At 43.2% G+C, this 16,805-nt stretch overlaps 1 protein-coding gene across 1 annotated transcript in view; it reads left to right on the forward strand.

Moving 5' to 3' along the window:
- Positions 1 to 16,805, forward strand: part of adamtsl4 (ADAMTS-like 4) — a 40,979-nt gene that overhangs the window by 10,631 nt on the left and 13,543 nt on the right. Inside the window, exon 5 of the mRNA XM_073484928.1 lies at positions 9,924 to 10,026. Within this exon, the coding sequence (XP_073341029.1) occupies positions 9,924 to 10,026 (103 nt within the window). The remainder of the gene's footprint in view (positions 1 to 9,923; positions 10,027 to 16,805) is intronic.

Consider the following 16,805-nt stretch of genomic DNA (forward strand, 5'->3'; position numbering starts at 1 on the left):
TCATGGGGACAGAAATACTTGACTGAGCGACATGTGAGCGGGTTATTTATGCCAGCAGACCACTTGTAGCAGGTCTGCTTTAAGTGGGAGCGTACTGGGAGACGATAAGACTTAAGTGAACGACTACCGCACACTCACACGCTTACACGCTCACATGTTATTTCCACAACTGGCTCTCACAGAAGTGGAAGTAGACACTTGAATTAGGGGCCAGGTTGGCACTCTCAGCACTTGACTTTTCCTTCTTAATTTGGCAGCCCCTCGTCCTCTTTCATCCCCCTCTTTCTTTCTTTCTGTCTCCGCTCGGCTCTGTGTGATAGTCCCCATGTTAAAACAGATTTAGTAGCTGGCAGAATACTCGCTCTGTGTGTGCCAGCAGCGCTAATAGCAGTCCTGTGATGGCTGAGCCTGCCTGACTCATTGGGTTACATATTTACCCAACATTAGCCCTCTGCTTTAGCCTTGTTTGCTCCTGCAGTGGATCGCCTGTGCACATCTTTTCATTGCTTAAAAATTGGTTTAAAAGCTGATGAATGATGGACTTTGCCCAGACTTGTATGCACTGTATATATATGTGTGTGTGTGTGTGTGTGTGTGTGTGTGTGTGTGATTGAGGGAGTGAGCCAGACTGAGTGTGACACATCTATTATCTATTAGGTGTGTTTCTCATAACACACAGTGCCCGAGGCCCATTGCAAGTGTGTGTTTTTACTGTTGTGTAGAAGCAAGTGGGGAACCAAGAGAGGGACAGAGGAAATGAGGAGGGCAAAAGGGGAAGTGTGTGTATGTGTGTGTAGAGTGTAAAGAGGGTGGTAAAGGAAGTGACGTGGTTAAGTAGTAGTGAAAGAGAGTACTGTTTTTAGAAAATCTGCACACAGTAGTGGGAGGGTGAGCTAAAGGGCAAAGGGAGAGAAAAGGTGCAGAGGGAGGGAGGGAGGGAGGGAAAGAAGAAATGGAGATAAAGGCTGGTGAGAATGAGGCGGAGGGATGTGTTAGCAGAGGAGACAGACGAGTAAAGCGAGGAAGCGGCAGCAACAGATGGAGCAGGACGGAGAGAAAAAGATTCTGCAGGAAGACGAGAGGAAGTTTGTGCCAGAGGAGGAGAGAGATTCATGGAAAAGTGTTTGTGTGAGAGAGAGCGAGAGAGAGAAAAGCTGTATATATGTGTGAGTGTGTGTGTGTGTGTGTGTGTCTGTGTGTGTGAGAGAGCGCAGAGTGTAACAAGAGGAGAAGTTATTCTGTCAGAGGGAGAGGGGAGGAAAAGGTGGAATCTGAGAAGAAGCTGTCTGAGACAAACCAGCTTGAAGCAGACGTTTCAAAGAAAGACACTCCTCTTTCTGTCCTCTCCTTCCTCAAGTCTTTCAACCCAAATTTTGATGATTCTCTCGCCTTAGCTCCTTTTTTATGCCCTCCAAGTCAATGTAAATATTTACAGAGGAACACTAACAGTACATGCCTCTGCAACATCAGCAAGTGAGGCGAGATCAGAAGCAGCAGAAGTTGAGATGCACGTAGGTAGCAGGGGAAGACGTGCTCATCTTAGTATTCAAAATCCTCCATTTGCCCCGCTTTCTCCCCCTTTTTTATAGTCTCAGTCCGAGTAATCTCACTGAATATTGTCCTTATTAGGTTACCTTACTCGTCTGACCACCACAGGCTGCGGCTACCCAGGTATAATCTCCTCACACAGCTTAACAGAGCAGGTTTTACCTCAAAATAGAGGAAATGGTTCGCAGTGTGACGCAATTAATAGTTAAGAATTTTTTCTAGTTGTTTCATGTCCCAGACCGGATAATCACACTTTGAAGACGATGTGGCTCCAACACTGTCTTTCTTCACTGCTCCGTGTTTAACTCTGTGTCTGTTCACGAGAGCGGCAGGCAGCCTCGCTCCGTCTCTTTGCTGCTGCCACCGTCGTGTTTGCAGTGAAAACAAAGGAGGCAGAAACCGCTTTGAATCACCTTTAATGTCCAGCTGTCAAAATACAAAAGAGAAAATGTGAAAAATGTTTTATTCATCTGAGTCGTCTTCAGTTATTGCAGCTTGCTTACAGACTCTTCTGTCCTTGGCTTCACCTCAGAGGCTACACACAATCTATGGCTGCAACTATTATTTTCATTTATTGATTAATCTGCCAATTATTATTTTGATTTAAAAACAATAGAGCCCTCTTAAACCTCTTAAAATATCTTCATGTTCTTTCCAACCAACAGTTGAAAACCCCAGAATATTCTGTTCAGATTACACCAAACCTACGCTCTCGGCCGACATAACAACACAAAAAAACACGAGAGCGTATTGTGTTAAAAGACATGAACATCTCACTGATCTTGTTCCCGTAGCTGAAACCTACCAGGTACACCGATGTGTCTCCAGGCTGCTGCAGCGATCGAGAGCCTGATGATCTAATCACAGCCTGTCATTAAACAGGCGTTGTTAAACAGGAAATATATTATTATGACTATCAGCACGGAGCAACACTCCTTAGCTGTAATGACTTTGTGCAGACCCTGACACGCTTAATGTTGTTCTCATGAAGCGACAAACAGGCCCAGATGTGTGGGTTTATGTGACTCACGCACACACACACAGCACATTGACTCATTCAGACTGGTCTGCACTTTGTTTGCTTTAGTTCTTTAACGAGTACCTGCTTCTCTACAAAAACCAGGTACGTCGTCTGCTTGTTAAAGTGTTTATATCAGCTCCTGTGTGCTCAGAGTTTCACTCAAGGTTCTTCCTTCATGTTGCCTTTCATCGCTTTCTGCCTCTTCTCCGTCTCACTTCCCAAACTTCTTCCATCTTGTACTCTGTTTTTAATTTGACACTGTGAGAAATATGGTTATTTGCTTTCTTTAGTCAGATGAGAAACACCACTCTCATGTCTGTACGGTGAATAAGAAGCTACAGCCAGCTGCTGGTTAGCTCAGCTTAGCACAGAGACCAGGTAAAGCACTGGGAAACAGCTACAGCCTGGCTCTATCTAAACGTAACAAAATCCACCAGCAGCACCTCTAAAGCTCACTAATTGACACACTATACCTTGTTTGTTTAATCTGTACAAACACTTTAGTGTAAAAACAGTGACAACAAATCTCCAGGAAATAGTCATAAATTTCTGTAAAACCTTGAAACCACAATATTTCATTTTTATATTTTGGCTGAATACAAATGTCTGAATTTCAACGCTTTTGCAGACTTGTAAACTTTGCCGGCATGTACGTGGGAAGTCTGTGAGTGCTGAGAGCTGTCCAAACCCATAATTCATTCAGTCCACAGGGGGCCTCAAGCGGATACTATTAATATTCAACCATGTCATGATACAGGAATAAGTAGAAGTATTGGCTGCAGAGGTAATCAAATGCATTTTATTATTGTAGTCTTTAGGTCTGTCTATCAGAGGCTTATAAAGCCTGGCTGTCTCACACCCTCACAGACTTGATGTGATGACAGTGAACGGTCAGTCCCCAAGTCCAGAGGTTGGACATTTACATTCAGCCTTCAGTTTTACCCCTTTTCCAGTCTTTATGCTAAGCTAAGCTAACTAGTTGCTGGCTGCAAGGTGTTATCTTAGTTTTTCAGTTCTTTCACTGCTATTTGTTTAAGTTTTAGATTTAGTGTAGGATAATAACCGTGGCTGGCTGTAGCCTTATATTTAATAGACATAAAAAAGAGTGGGGTCAACAAATAAGTTTATTTCCCAAAATGCTGAACTGCTCCTCTAACCAGGAAAGCCTTATATAGATTGAAAATGTAGAAATTTCAAATACATTCGTTCAAAAGATTTCATCCTCGAAACAACCTCAAGGGCAACATCCAGTGAGCTGTCTGAAACCATAAAGACAAATAAGGCAGATCTAAAACATGTGCAGCCACATGATCTCGCTCACAGTTTCTGCAGCAATGATTCGATTTACACCATCCAAATTTTGTGTGCAGGGATTTTCAAAAATTTTCCAATTTTGGATCCAGTTTCAGAAGGTTCCAGACAGAAGAAGAAGTTACCCGAAACATTTAAAGCTCTTTTACACAATTCAGTGCAGTGCTGAGAATTAGGAGCAAAGCTGTTAACACTTCCCGCCTCTCTTTGTGTGTCATTATAAAAATATGTGTAAATGAAGAGTTATCGCCGTGCATGAAAACACTCTGGTTTGTAGATATAAGATGTGGGTTTGTGGAAAGTGAAACATGGAAAGATTGTCATTTTCAGCCCAGTTCTGGTTTCAGTTATTGATCTTGTGGTTACTGTGTTTGTCTTCTGTTTTCTTCTCTTTTCTTTTACTGTTTTGAGGCTCAAACTCAAACCTCTTCTGAGAACAACAGCGATATTTCTTGCCGTCCGTCTCGCGCAGCACGGGGCCTCCTCCTTCAGTCTCAGCCTGCTGTTGATAGATGAGCAGCGTTTCCTCTGGAGGACTCCTGACCCCCTCAGGGTCAAGGCCTAGAGCTGGGTGGTGCCCTGCAAAGCGTCGACACACGTCCTCGGTCACAAGATTAGCCCGAGAATGTTAATCGCGGAGGACAAACACATACATGAGCGTACACACACACACACACACACACACATATTAACACATGTCATGGATTTGTGTGCATTCGTACAGTGATTAGTGCTGCCGTGTGGAGTGTGTTGATTTATGGCTGCAGGGCGGGCGGTCAGTCACTTTGTCTGTGCAGTGTTGCAGTAATGCCTGAGGAATGACCGGCCAGCCTTAACCTGTATGTGTTATTGGGGCGATAACGTCCAGCTGTGCAGGCACAGACTTGAATGGAAAATGACTGGATGACGTGTCACCTGGGAGCTGTCCCTACGGAAACACACATGTGGTGAAAGGTTCCCGCTTTCCTAAAAACTCATTAGTCTTGTCTGGGTCGGTCGGAGTGTTTGTGTTTCACGTATGTGTTATGTGTGATCAGGACCTTGGCTTGTGTGTGTTTATATGTGTGTGGTATTTTCATGTGTGTGTGCGCACAGAACAAAGCTTTCAGGCCTCAGGCAGTACCCCTCCCCCCTCCTCCTTCACATGCTCCTATATATTGCCCACAGGCCTCCTCCCTCCTCCCTGCTAGTTAAACACATCTATAACTTTCACAGCTCCCGTACAAAAACACTTGACTGACTCTCTTTCACTTCTCTTTCACCTGCCTCTCTGCTGCTGTCCATCTTTCACTCTTTCACCCTGTCAGTCTGCCGCTCAGAAGCTGCCAGTTCTTATATCTTTCAACTTCAGACTGCTTTTATGTTTACACACCGCTCAGCAAGCCTTTCAGCGGCTTTAAGTTGGTCTTTTACAGCTACTTTGGTTGTATTTTTTTGGCTCTTCTGGGCTTGTTGTTTCCCAGTTTTAGCCGTTGGTCTTATTGACAATCACATCACCAAATAAAAATGCTGAAATCTGCCAGGCAGTCAGACAATCGTGCAGATTTTAAACAGACCCTCAGGGAAACCAAACTTCCTTGGTAGAGAAAACAAAGAAAAATGGTGAAATGATTTCCCCAACTGTCAGTTGTAAACATCTCTCACAGACAGACCTCTTGATTCAATTTAGACCAGTTTTTCTGTTCGATGAGGGATTATTACCAATTAATGCTTTGTTTACGCTCATGTCCGGTTTAGGTAATCTGGCTCGCCTGTTTGCGTGTTAACGTCCTCTCTGATTGTCTGACCACTTGTGTTTCTTGCCCCGTCAGACTTCACTGTAGTGATGCGATCACAGTGTTCCCAGAGCATCTTTTTTTTTTTCCCAGAACCAACAAATGTTTGTTATATTTGCTTAAAAATGTACGAAAATAATAATTTTCTTTGGATTGACTAATCAATTGATTAGCTAATCATTGCAGCTCTAAAAAAACATAAAAACAATAGCAAAACTTTGATTCAAGGCAGGAACCAAGAAAGTTTCCACATAAAATGTCATAAATATGACCAGACATGCAATGCTTTACAGCTTTTGATACTCTCTGCTATGGCTTCATTTCGATCGGTACTATATTAGTGCTGAGATTTGATCCTTATCTATGAAAGCTCAAAAATAATCAAAACTTTGGCATCCTATTGTTTTAGGGGTTAAGCTGCAATCCAGTTGTTTTGATTCCAGTCAGGGACCTCTGTTGCACATCAGTCTCTTCTATTCCCTCATTTCCTGTAGTGACACTAAAAGAAATAAAGGAAAAAGGCCAAAAAATCAAAAAGACAGCTGCTTGTCATGATGAGTCCAAAGAGATATTTCAAAATCTTAGAAATCTTCCAGTATTCTATCCAGGCATACTTCAACTTCCGATCTCAAAGCGCTCCAGATGCACGACGCCAAAGTGAACAAAAAACTGACTGTGACAAAAATTATGTGCACACAATAACACCCTCAGCAGTGCAGCCCTCTTACATTACAAATGAAATAAAGGAGGAAAACAACACATTAGGGAACAGCCGCCATTAAAATATTTCATTTTACGGCACTTTAATACTTGAAAATGTAACTAAAGATTTTATTCACTCACCTTTTCACAAACACCGTCGTCTACAAATACACTCTGCCCCCTTCTCAAGGGTGCTGTCATTGTTGTTGTCGGGGTCGATAAATGTGCCCTGAGTTTACAAGTAGGAATTCTGACTTTGAGCATCGCTATATTGTACTTTTTCTAATAGGAGGTAGGAAATGTTCTAGTTCTGAGGTTTCTGGAAAAGCAGCATTAGAGTCCAGTTAGTAATAAACAGACATAAGGCAAGAATCATTTAAAAAAAAAATTTAACAAGATGTTTTTGAGTGTTGCTAAGTGACTGAATGGTTTTGACTCTGTTTGGAGGGTACTTGTGGTTTGGGTGTTTTGATTTCATCCACAGGCCCGGGCCCATCCTCGCTGCCTTTCTCTCCTTCTATCACCCCCCTCTTTTAAGGATTTTGCTTCTGTAAAAGCCATCGCTCTCTTTTCTCTCTCCGCTCCTCAGCTCATTCAATAACTGCCACTCTCCCTCGTCAACCCCACTCCCCTCTCTCGTTGGTTATGGGGAGACCCTCTCGCCCCCTCGCCCTGCACTCACAGTAAATGAGGGAGCACCAAAGTATACCAGTCCTTACAATAACACACAAATTCTCCCGCAGAGCTGCGAAACACCAGCGAACGCGTCTTCTCTCTTCTGCTTTCACTCTCACTTCACCTCCCCTCCCTCCTCCCTCCTCCCTCCATTCAGTCCATTAGCCTCCCTCTGTTTTTACACACCCTAAACTCTTTTGGGAGGAGGATCCACTCACCCTGTAGCGCTCTTACGATCACCGACGCATGAATGCACACACTTGACATTTTCTTGCATTCTTTCTTTTCATTTTACATTCCTGTTTTTGTCCTTTATGGAAGCTCTTTATTTTTTACTGAACTGTAGCTTCTCAAAGCTGCACACACACCATCATTTTTTCTTTTTTGTTTATGGTCTTAACAGGCACACACACACACACACACACACACACACACACACACACACACACACACATGCATAGATACACAGAAACCATCCAGGCTGAAATGGGGCCCAACATGTTTATGTCCAGCAGAAATATTTACAACCATTACCAACCACATTTCACACACACATCCGGGCAGATTTACCGGGTTACTTGAAAACATCAGGTCACATACGTGTACTGACCTTCAAGCGCCCACATACACTCACGTATTCAGTGGACGTGGCCCAAACGCACTCTGTGAGTGTGTAAGAGGCTTGAACGTATCGGCCATAAATAAGACAGAAATAAGTCTGTTTCTGCGGCGTGAAAATGTGGCGGAGCGCTCCACATAAAGTTTCATGAGCTGGTTTCACACTTTGCCACAACAGAAACAACAGATGATCCTTATGAGTGCCTTGTGACATGACGGCCACATAGCTTCACTCACTCACACACACACACAGTGAAAGTGTGAAATTGAGTGCATGCTTTGGCAGATGATCCATTAGAGTGTTTTAGTTACACTTTGTCGCTGAGGCCAGTTCACATGGGAAATGTGGGTCTGTGCGTGTGTGTGTGTTTAAACTTGACTACTCCCTTGCTCTTGACTCTCCCAGATGAGCGACGAGGAACTTTCCAGCTGCTTGTGACAGCTGTGTGAGTGAAGAGAGATTCAGAAAAAAAACAAGAAGAAGAAAGAGAAGGAGGAACGAATCAAAGAAAGAGAGGAGTGAAAGACACAAAGATTGTGGAGCTGACAGAGATTCGAGTTGCAAAGAAATCTGAGAGCTCTGTGTGCGGCATGCAGGAGTGTGTGTGTGTGTGTGTGTGTGAGTGTGTGTGTTTGAGCCAGCTGTGTGTCAGAGGGCTGTAAACTCAGTGGGTTTTTTACCAGACAGGATGGTTGTGGCTTCCCACAGTAATGTTACCTGATGAAGCTGAGTGTGTGCGTGTGTGTGCAGCGGTGGAAGAATTATTCAGATCCTGTACAAAAAAGTACAACGACAGTAAAGATTCTGTTCTCAAAAGGTTATTTAAGTAAGTAAAGAATTAAAATCAGCAGAATGTACTCAGCGGTTTGCTCATTAATACTCTCATATCTGTTAATTGAACATGAGGCTAGTATCTACGTCAGTTAGCTGAACTTAGCACAGAGACTGTAGGCAGGGTGGGAAAGCAGCCCGGCTCTGTCCAGCACCTCTAAAGCTCCCTAATTAACACCGCAGAGGTTTTGGCAGGTGTATTTTGTTACCTTCGGACAGAGCCAAGCTGGCTTTTCCCACTGTAAATTAACCCAACTGGCTGCTGGTAGTGGCTTAATATTACATACTGTATAACTATAATAGGTTAATAATACTGGTGCATCAATGCATGAGTCTGAAAACTAGAGCTGTCAGATTGAGGTAGTATTGGCATCGACTTGGCTTTCCAGATCAGCAGCTCTGAACCATAGTCAAGGTTTAAGGCTTTTTTTTTTTGCCTGGCATGTAGCTGGTAACTTGCTGTACACAGTTCAGACCAACTCTGCTTTGAAGAACACAGGAAGACACCTCACAGTAACGTTGCATGAGCAGACTTTTTATTTCTCTACTGTGCAGTGAACACAGTGCAGTGTACAGACACTTTACATACAGGGGATCACCAAAGTTATGTCTGTAAGTTAAACGTACGGTGAAGATGATTGTCTTCAGCAAGTGTCATGGCAATCCATCTTTAAGCTGTTGAGTTATTTCAGATAGATTGCCATCCATAGCACCACACTGCTAGCATGGCTTAAAAGTGGGCTACTCAAAATAATTTCCCGTCGAAATGTAGTGGAAGAACGGTATAAAGTGCACATGGGAAATGGCAATGTGTGTGTGTGTGTGTGTGTGTGTGTGTCCCGCAGGACTGGGGCAAAGCTCGGTGAGTTACGGTCACTTCAGTATTAACCAGCAGAGTTGTGTCTGCCCGATGTTTCAGCTGTTGTTTAAGTGCAGGTATGCTGAAACTCTTTCCACTCTACGACTCCATAAGGACCCTGCTTGAACGAGCACAAGTTGGACATGCACTCATACCCACAAACGCACAAACACACACTCACACACACACACACGTGCTCACACAGTCACTCACATTCTGTGGTCATGCACTGAGCGCCACAGTGGATTTATGTGAGCAGCCGCTTCCAAAAAATCTATTATTTCCATATGGTTCTCATATGCTCGCTGACTGCCAAAAGCAGCAAGCAGACTACATGTGTGTATGTGTGTGTGTTTGTGTTTTAGAGTTGTGTTTGAGCTTACCTCTATGATCTCAAGTTAATTCTTCCCTTTTTTATTAGCTGTTTTTCTTCACTTTTCACTCACAACAGTCAGCTCCGCCCTGACTCCTCCAGGGACTGGGAGAGAAACACGCGTCGGTTTAATAGCTGGGTGATTTCATACGAGTTCAATGTGTGGCACTGCATTTTTAAACTTCCCTCTATGTGTTTCTGTCCACCAGGTGTGTGGAGGAGGAGCGCTGGAGTCCAGAGCAGAGCAGTGTGCAGCCTTTAACACCCAGGAGTTCATGGGTCGCCTCTACAACTGGGAGCCTTTCACTGAGGGTGAGGACGGAGTTAACAAACACACCGCAGTTTAGCCGCATTGTGCTTCCATGTGATAATAGGCTTATAGCGATAATTAAATGCTAACAGAGGGGGGAGGGTGGTGAAAAAGCGTCAGTAGAATGTGTGTTTAAGTGAGTTAAATGTTGCTCTGGTGTTAGTGTGCGTTGGCAGGCCTCCACCGCATGCCCAACCCACCGCAATCCTTCTTCTCATTGGAGCAGCTCGTGTGGCGTCGAGGGTGGTGAGAGTCAAGGGGAAAGGAGAATGACTGGAACTCATTCTGCCTTTTATTCTTCGCACAAAACGCTCTCCCTCCTCTCTTTTTCCTCTGATTTGTCCAACATCTCCCGTCCTCTCCTGCCAAGTTTCTCCTCCCAGCTCTGACTCAGAACACACAGATTCCTACTGCGTGAGATAAAGAAAGAGAGAAAAGGAGGACAGAGAGAGGGAGGTGAGAGGTGATGGGATGCAAGTGTCTTCGTCACATGACGACTGGGAGCGAAGGGAGACGACGTGGCCCGTGTGTGTGTGTGCGCGCGTGCACTTAAAGCGAGAGCGCGTTCGTGTGTGGTGCCGTGTGTTTGTTTACTTTCTTCTTGAGAGTACAATAGTTCAGCGCAGGGGAGATTGTGTCTATTTATCTTTGTTTTCCAATGCTGGAGGGAAAGAAAGAGGAAGAGAGAAGACAGTTATTCGAGGAATTTGATAGAGAGAATATTACAAACATGGGGATTTTGGGAGCGAGAGAAGAAACACAGCTGTGAGATGATATCAACAGTATTTGTCATTAGCCTTAAAAATATGCTTACAAGCTGCTGGGTATTTACAGTGTGAGCGTTTTGGCAAGTGTGCTTTTGTATGTAGAGGAATGGCTTAATGGATCCGAAATGATTTGTTGTGCGTGTCTGTTTGTGTATCTGTCTGTCTATGCACTTGTGATTACTGTATCAGCTGGCTGCAGTCCATCAACACACACTGTGAGAGCGTAGAGCCGGAGACAATAGAGCAGCAACACCGACCACATACATAAGTCTGGTTTCATTCTGATTTAAAACAATACACACTTTTCAAACTTGTCCAAATAAACACACAACTAGAAACAGAAGAACACGAACAAGGGCACAGTGCACCTTTAACAATGAGTCAACTTTATCCACTGTGAACCCTTCTCTCCCCCCTGGGCTTTATGACGCAATTTTTTTGCATCGGCTAATTGTTTTGGTTTAATGGCCTTCATCTGTTTTCAAGAATCATGATTCACTTTATTTATCATTCTACAACACAAGATTGTACAGCAGAAAGGTAGCTGTAGTCCCTCTATGTCACCTCTAAAAACAAAATTATGAATACAAAAAAATAATCAAGTAATAAAAGTAAAACTATTTACTAGTGCTGAGGATGAATTGAGGAGTCTTACAGCCTGAGGAAAGAAGCTGCTCTGTACTCTGGTGATACAGCAGCGGATACTATATCTCTTGCCAGAAGGGCAGCAGGGTGAACAAGCTGTGCAGAGCCTGCTTGTCCTGAGCCATGCGCGTTCCATGCCGATTTGTGATGTTTCCAGCCAGGAAACCCTGTGCCCAATCTATTCAACCTTGTTTCCAAACAGCTGTTTTGAATGAAAGGGCTCTAATAAGCACACTGTACACTGCCTACTTGGCACACAACAACTAACAGACACAGTTAGTAAGTAGCTGGTGGAGACAGTGGGACAAGGGGGCAGCTAAAGAGTCGGATACTTCCTGCTGGTGAGTTAGAACAAAGCTTAAACTAGTGAATGTTGGACTTTAATCCTGCAGATGGTGGGAAACACAACTGAGAACAAATGCTAATGTTGCTCTTTGACTGCTGGATGTGCGAATAGGCACCTGCTTGCTAACACGTTCACCATAACAACTTTATCCTGGATGATATGTTGAGTTGCCAGCTTCAGCTGAAAAGTGGCCAAGAATTAATGCTGTAAAGTAACTTATTTCCATAGTTTTATGTAATCCCATAACACAACTACAAATTATCGAAACAAGTTAGATTCTTTAGTGTTTTTATCCTGTGCTTCAGTTGCAATTTCCACACTTTCATGTTTTAACACAGCATGTTTTAACACAGTATTAATCGCCTGTATGCATGAATGTGAATTTAAATGGTTGTCCGCCTATTGCCTATTCCCTTCAAAGGATAAGTATTTATAGATAATGGATGGATTGCATGACTCAAAAAAGACAGAGGCATAGAGGCTAGTAAATTCCCTGCCTTTCTCAAGGTCACAAAAAAAAGGGAAGGAGTACACATTAAAGGTTGTAGTGACGTGTTTTGGTCGTGTCAGAGCAGCCTGAGAACAGTTTTGAGGGCAGGTCTAGACCATGTACGCCACACATCTGTAACAGGAGTCAAGGCCGGGGTATCAGCAGGAGTCTAACTGTCTGCATAAACACACAGGGGCTTTCCTTTCACCTACCAACCCTACAGTATGTGTGTGTGTGTGTGTGTGCAAAGTGAAAGTCTGAGATTACTGTGTGCATCCTGAATTGAGCTTCTCTTAAATTTTCTCTATCTGCTGCGCGTCCTTGCCCTCTGCTCCACTCGGGCTTATTTTAAGCCACCGAGACCTTGAGATCTGCTGAAAAGCAGAGAGGACTGGACAGAGACGGAGAGAGACGGAGAGGGAGGAGGGGAGGAAAAACAGAGACAGCCTCTGATAGGGGGGTAAATCATTCTTCTGGCGTTAGAAAGATGCATCTTAATCCCATTTCTGTGAGGAATTTTTTGGATGAAAGAAGCCACCAAATGGCACACTTATTAGCAGCTGACGGGGCAGTTACAGTACTGAATGTGTCTAAAGTATTTGTCGATGACGTCAGCCGGGTCAGACACGCTCGATCAGCACTGGAGATGATCCTCTCCACTCTGCTAAGTAAACCCTATCGCACTGTTTACTTCAGTCGGGTCCCACTGGCTACAGCCCAAACCTTCATATCTAGCTTCCCATCAGTACGCTGGAGGCTGCGAGGAGTGTGTGTGTGTGTGTGTGTGTGTGTGTGTGTGTGTGTGTGTGTGTGTGTGTGTGTTAGTCATTTCTGTCCAGCTGCACTCGTCTGTTTAGGACTTCAGGACGGCGCTGCGTATATTTCCAGTTAGTATTTATGTTAAACTGTGCAGGCAGCTCTTGCTGCTTAGCGTGTGATTCTTTGCCTCCAAGGTGACAGGCTGTAATGTATGTACTGCAAAGTGTTGTGGCCTTTGGTTTGGAACTGTGACTTAAACTGTAAAGCTGCCACTATGGCTGTAAACCACAGAAATGATGGTCCCGATTCATTTCAGCGAAATGAATCCCCCCCCGCCCCGTGAGTCTTTCTGTAAGCGCTGCACGTGCAGGTGTTGTTTTACTTGATATTCCCGTTTTTTTTCAGGCCTCATCCCCTCTTCCTGTCCCACTGCCTCCCTCTTTCTCTGTCCCTGCTGGAGTTTGTTTAGACGGAGAGATAGTGGGGAAGTATATTTAGACAACATATATTCCACTGTCTGAACACTAAGCTCGGAGAGGGAGAGAGGGAGAGAGGGACAGTGGAAGAGAGGGGAACAGAGGAGCGGAGAGAAGCAGCGAGAGGCTGAAAATAGAGAGGAAAAACTCAAGGTGATTAGGAGTCGCTCGAACATGACTTCAGGAGAGGAAGAAGAGGAGATGGAGAACGAGGGAGAGTACATGAGTGGGAACACGTCTCCCACTTTGAGCGCCCCCTCTCTTCTCTGTCACTGTCTCCAGTCTAATCTCTCAAAGATAACTATGACAGGCGGAAAGAGAGAAGCAGGATGGAGAGAGAGAGAGGGTGGGAACACTGCCTCCCCTTTCTCTTTCTTTCTAAATATGTACTGTACATCTGTCGCTCTGCAATTAGCAGACAGAACGGCAGCAAAAGGGTGGAGATGGAATTTGGCCAGTGACTCCTGCTTTTCTTCCACGTTATTGTACAGTAGTTACATATGTATAACCAGCGAGATTGAGCTTTACTATTTGTGTTAATCAAAATAAGTTAAATCATTTGGTGAAATCAATGACAGAAATAGCAGATAGCAAAATTCAGATTCCTTTTCTCCAATATCATCAGAGTCATCTTAAAGGAGCACTGTGTAGGTTTGGAGAAGAAATTCAGACTCAGAATTTGAGGTAATAAAACAAACTCATAAATGTTTATTTTTTCAGAACTGAATAAACAAGCTGCTCTCAGAGGAAAATAAGGTCCCAGAACACTGTTTGAAGCTAGAAAGGTGGCGGGGTCCGCCACATATAAACAAAGTAAAACAGTATGAAATTGTTTTGTCCTTTAAAGTAGGTTTGTTTATTCAGTTCGTTCAGTCATGGAAACAAAGAGAGTTTTATTATTTAGTTTGTTTACCATGTTCGGTGTGATGACGTTTAATGTCCCTAAAGACCTCTGTAGTCTCATTTAGCCACTTGTTAGCAACCAGCTAACATTTTTTACACTTAAACGCTTTATAATTGTGAAGTATTTGCTGACGCATTTTGTAGTAGAACAGAACTCGAAAAAGTATCTTAAGCTTGATGCAAAAACCTTTGACTTCAAAACAAGGAAACTGGATGTGCAAAAATGATAAGGAGGTAGAAATCTGTACGCACCTCAAAATTCAATTCAATCTCGATTTAGAGCGCTGGGATGAGATTATAAAATGATTATCGACACATTTTTGTGCATGACAACTTTTTATTTTATGAAACGTAATTCCTTTTTTTCTCTGTGTGCGACTCTTTGCTACTTTTAAAAGATAGCGTATTTGTAATGATCCATAATCAAAGCAAGCAGATGAATTTGCTTCCATTATCTTTGCTCACACTCAGCCATGCTCACCAAAACTCAAACAACAGTCTCCCCTTCTGTTACATTCACCGTCCAGTTGATTCAGCTGTCGTACAGCTGGTCTTACAAAATTGTTACAGCTGATCGAAGTGTTGACAAATGGGTTTTTCAAGAGAGAATCGGAATCTAACAATCTAATCCTTTTTTCCTTTGTCTGCTCTGCTCTCTCTTTTTTCTTGTTTTTTTCTGGTAACACAGCAAACTGAGAGGTCTCCTGTAATCTGTCGCTGCTAAACTCTAAAGTATCGTGCAACAGATGTTTACCATTGTTGGAGGACCAGCACTAAATTCTCGGAGTATATTTATAAGCAGGTTGATGTTAATGTCAATGCATGACCTTCATTTCCCTACAAAGCTGTGGAAAGATAAACATCCAGACTGGGTCAATTGCTTCACCTGCATCACTTCCTGACCGCTTCCAGCCACTTAGAGATAAAATACACTCCTTAATGTCCTTAACATATTTGGTCAGGCACACAACTGTGGATCAGGATGTCGAACTTGCGAAGGGACAAACCATCACTCAGTGTGTGTTTAATTTGGAGATTCACAACATGGCTCATCCCTGCTACAGATGTTTTTTGGAAATCTTCTGTCAGAAGCCTACACTAGGCAACTTTTTTATTAAGATAATACTTGGTTCACTCAGCACTCCCACTGATACTCTCCACCTTATCCTTCTTTTTGGGTGGTGTCCCCCTGAAATGGAAACCAACAAAACAATGACATGGCATCTGAACAGTCCAGTTTTACTAATCCTTTTCATTGATGATGACTTGTGTACGACTTATATTACACCTGATGAAGCATTGTTGAGAGATTCAAGAAACTTCAGTGATTCTGTGAAAGTATTTATGGAGTTTCTTTGAGTTCACTATGCACCTTTTTGCACTCGCACGCGAGGTGAACCCAGGGGTCTGGTATTTGACCTTTAGTCTTTGTTCTTGGCTATCTCCTCTGAACCTCTTGACTTTGAGGATGGTCGACTTTAGGTTACCTGCTGATGAAGGCTTATTAAACCGGGAGAGGAAATCTTCCCATGGTGAAACAATCTTCAGTGTTATTATATGAAAATTAAATGGCATTAGTGTGATATCAAAACCACACTTTACTGTAAATTATCAAATATATTTCACAAAAGAAGGGCTTGTAGAGAGAAACGCCCTATGTTTCAAACTGCTTCAAGGAGAGAATAATACACTGTGCAACAGCTTTTGACCACTTTTGGCAGGTTGTCATGCTGTTCATATTTATGTAGAATTCACTAGTGGGTACATTTCTGTTGTAATTTGGCGGAGAAATACGACACCGCTGCGAGAAGTCATAATTTCAGAAGCGCAGAATTTGTCCTTTTAACCCCTGAACTCCCAGTGACAGACCCCCTCCCTCCCATCTACAACTAAATCTATGACCCCTTACTCATGCTATGAGCTCATGTCTATATAGCTCACACACACACACACACCAGCTCTACCCGAGGCCTTAAACCCCTGCCACACCCCCCCAATCTTGTGGGGGGGTGTGTGTGCTGCAGTAGAATCAGGGCTAGATAGTCTTCTTTTATTGTCAAAACCTGACCCTACGTTACCCACGATGCAACTCAGCGTATCGATCGTAGTGTAAATGTTAAGTACTAAGAGTTAGCATCAAGCTTCAGGTCAGATTCGTAAACTTTTTTTTACTTAATTTTCAATCACAGTGTTCCTGATTTTAATGTACAATTTGCCTGTCGGAAAATCTCTAATGTGGTTTCTCATATATAAGGTAACGTATAGTATCGAAAAAAAGTATTGTCTTGGTATGCTCACCAAAACTTGATTAATCATTTAGTTGATTCAAAGAAAATGATTTATTAATTATTCATTTTGATAATCGAGCAATCCTTTCAGTCACTTTTCAAACAAT

The sequence above is a fragment of the Pagrus major genome, chromosome 17 (assembly GCF_040436345.1).
Source record: "Pagrus major chromosome 17, Pma_NU_1.0".
NCBI classification, from domain to species: Eukaryota; Metazoa; Chordata; class Actinopteri; order Spariformes; family Sparidae; genus Pagrus; species Pagrus major.